The 3,001-nt window shown below is 42.3% G+C and overlaps 1 protein-coding gene across 1 annotated transcript; it reads right to left on the bottom strand.

Annotated features, from left to right (window-relative positions):
* Positions 1 to 992: 992 nt before the first annotated feature.
* Positions 993 to 1,462, bottom strand: LOC111375298 (early nodulin-like protein 3). The gene is made up of 2 exons (XM_022998099.1): positions 1,399 to 1,462; positions 993 to 1,300 (listed from the first exon to the last, which is right to left on the bottom strand). Exons 1-2 carry the CDS (start codon positions 1,460 to 1,462, stop codon positions 993 to 995), a joined length of 372 nt encoding a protein of 123 aa, XP_022853867.1.
* Positions 1,463 to 3,001: the final 1,539 nt, after the last annotated feature.

The raw sequence follows: 3,001 nt of genomic DNA on the forward strand, positions 1-3,001 counted from the left end.
AATTTGGGGGGCACGGTGTAGGCCGTGTCCAGGATGCTACATGGACACATCCTAATTTTCACATATTTCTACGTATTTTCTTGGACATGGTGTGCAGGCAATGTTCGAGATGTGGTCGGGGCTACTGCAGGGATATAGCCTAATTTCCAGGCATTAGTAAGTAGTTTCTGGGACACGGTGTGCAGGCCATGTCCAGGATGTGGCAGGGCCGCAGCCTGATTTTCAAGAATTTTTGAGAAGTTTTTGGGCATGGTGTGCAAGCCTTGTCCTAGACACAACCTGATTTTCAGTCATTTCTCGTTAGCTTCTAGGTCACCGTGTGCAGGTCATGTTAAGGATGCGTTAGGGCCACAGCAAGGACGGAGCTTGATTTTCAGGAAATTGTGGCTAGTTTCTGGGGATGGTGAACAGGCTATGTCCAGGACGCCTCCTGGCCAGGTGGGGATGCAGCCTGATATCCAGGCATTTCTAGGTAGCTTGTGGACATGGTGTGTTGCCCAAGTTCGAGACGCATCCTGGCCGCGATAGAGACGCATCCTGATTTTCAGGTATTTCTAGGCAATTTCTGGGACTTGGTGCGCAGGCCAAGTTCGGGACGCGTCATGGCCACGACAGGGACGCAGTCTAATTTTCAAGCATTTCTAGGTAGATTTTGGGTCATAAGGCTTAGGGTTTAGGGTTTTTCTTCAATTAATTTTGAATTAAAAGCAGGAAATATATACGTGATAAAGAATAATAAAAATAAAATGTAGCTCAACGTTACAACCCATGAATGATAAAATTAGTCTACACAATGAAACCAAACTTCCCACCGTCGCAGTGCCACAAATAAACCCCACCGCCACCTTTAAACCAGTAGCACCATTAGTCGGGGCTGGCACCGGTGCATGGTAGTTGTGACGATGATGACGAGGAGAAGGTGCTTGCGCTGTAGATTGGTTGCTGGAGCCATGTTTATTGGACATAACCATAACCTCTAGCTTTTGACCCTTCTAGCAATGTTCTTCAGCTCCACTGATAAAGAAAAATAGACCTGATTTTTCTATTGAAATTGTAGTTTCTCCAACATGGTGTGATTTTATTGGAATTGCGTTTTTGTAGATTTTGTAGTCTTCCTTGGTCACTTCCAGCACTGAGTCAGTCTTGGAATCATACTTCAGAACTAAAGAATCCCCAATCTGAAAATGAGTTTTCTCAGCCCATTTGTTGAACTCGTCAACAGAAGATGGAACTGCCCATAAATTATTTTCACCATCTATTACAAACTCTCTTGCTTTAGAATGAACGCATAACAAAAACACTACAGCCGAAAATGAAAAAATAATTTTAAGTGAAGCCATTTTAATAGGGTGTGCAGGCAATATACAGGACGCGTCAGGGCCGCGGCAAAGATGCAACCTGATTTCCAGGCATTTCTAAGCAGTTTCTGAGACACAGTGTGCAGGCCATGTCCAAGACACATCAAAGATGCAGCCTGATTTTAAGGCATTTCTAGGCAGTTTTTGGGACACAATGTGCAGGCCATGACCGAAATGCGTCCGGGCCACGGCAGGGACGCAGCCTGATTTTCAGGCATTTTTGGCTAGTTTTTGGCCACGGTGTGTAGGCCACATTCCGGATGCCTCCTAGCCGCGGTAGGGACACAGCCTGATTTTCAGGCATTTGTAGGCAATTTGTGGGCATGGTGTGCCGACCATGTCTAGGACGTGTCCTGGCCGCGACAGGGATGCAGCCTGATTTTCAGGCATTTCTTGGCAAATTTTGGGACTCGGTGTGAAGTCCATGTTCGGGATGAGTCATGGCCATGATAGGGACAAAGCCTGATTTTCAAGCAATTTTAGGCAGTTTCGGGGACACCATGTGCAGGCCTTGTCTAGGATGCGACAGGGGCGTATCTTGACTTCCAGGTATTTCTAGGCAATTTCTGGAACAGGTGTACAGGCGATGTCCGGGACGCATCTAGGTTGCAGCAGGGATGCAGCCTGGTTTTCAGACATTTCTAGGCAATTTCTGGGACACTCTATACAGGCCGTGTCCAGAACGTTGTAGGGACACATCCTGATTTTCATGTATTTCTATGCAATGTCTTAGATACGGTGTACAGGTAATGTCTGGGACACGTCGGGGCTATGCAGCCTGATTTCCAGGCATTTGTAGGTAGTTTCTAGGACACGGTGTGTAGGCCATGTCCAGGACGTGGCAGGGATACAGGCCATGTCTAGGACGTGTCATGGACACGGTGTGCAGGCAATGTGTCTACAAAATTAAATACCATTCTTATAGCACCTTACAAGTTTTTGAGGCTTGACTTATTGCTAAAGGATTTATACAAAGGGGAGGATTACCACACAGTACAAGAAAAAAAATTAAATTGGGGAAATTGAGATAATCTACAATGAAATGGGACAACAAATAGGTGGTTATTTACAAAATCACTGGAATAAGTTGTTTTTCACTGACAACTTAGAAAATTTTGAGTTCTTGACATTCACACTCTAACTTTAGGGAAGTATTGAAGGGAAGGAAATCACTTTATATTATGATCAAGGAATATATGCATAGTGCATAGCTGTGGTTTTGAATAATTGTGTGCAAGACATCTAGCAGTTATGACTTAAAGCAATTATAAGAATTCTTGTTATAATTGGCAATTTATGAGAGAACACTTACTTTCGAAGCTACTGTTAACAAAAATACTTTTCTAGTAGAAGAGTGTTACATTTCATTTTGACTTGGCTGTTGAGAAACTTGAACATAAAAATATAATAGATTATTAATATATTATTGGATGATAGCGAAAAAGTCATAATAATTAACAACATCATCGCTGAGACATACAATAAACTCTCAACAAATTCAAGAAATGAATTAGCATTCCCATGACTATTTATAGTTTTTTTTCATTTTTCTTTCTATTTTTTTAAATATTTTGCTAAAAAATTACTTAAAACTAACTTCTTTTGCTTGCAAAAATAAAGTCTAGCCAAACAATAATTTTTTT

Source organism: Olea europaea, unplaced genomic scaffold, assembly GCF_002742605.1.
Source record: "Olea europaea var. sylvestris unplaced genomic scaffold, O_europaea_v1 scaffold1356, whole genome shotgun sequence".
Classification (NCBI taxonomy): Eukaryota; Viridiplantae; Streptophyta; class Magnoliopsida; order Lamiales; family Oleaceae; genus Olea; species Olea europaea.

Excerpts from the sequence above, each read along its gene's own strand:
- LOC111375298 (XM_022998099.1), bottom strand. The coding sequence starts at position 1,462 with ATGTGTCTTGGACATGGCCTGCACACTGTGTCTCAGAAACTGCTTAGA. Across the intron at positions 1,301-1,398 it reads TAGAAATGCCTGGAAATCAG|TGTTTTTGTTATGCGTTCAT; the intron begins GTTGCATCTTTG and ends TTTCGGCTGTAG.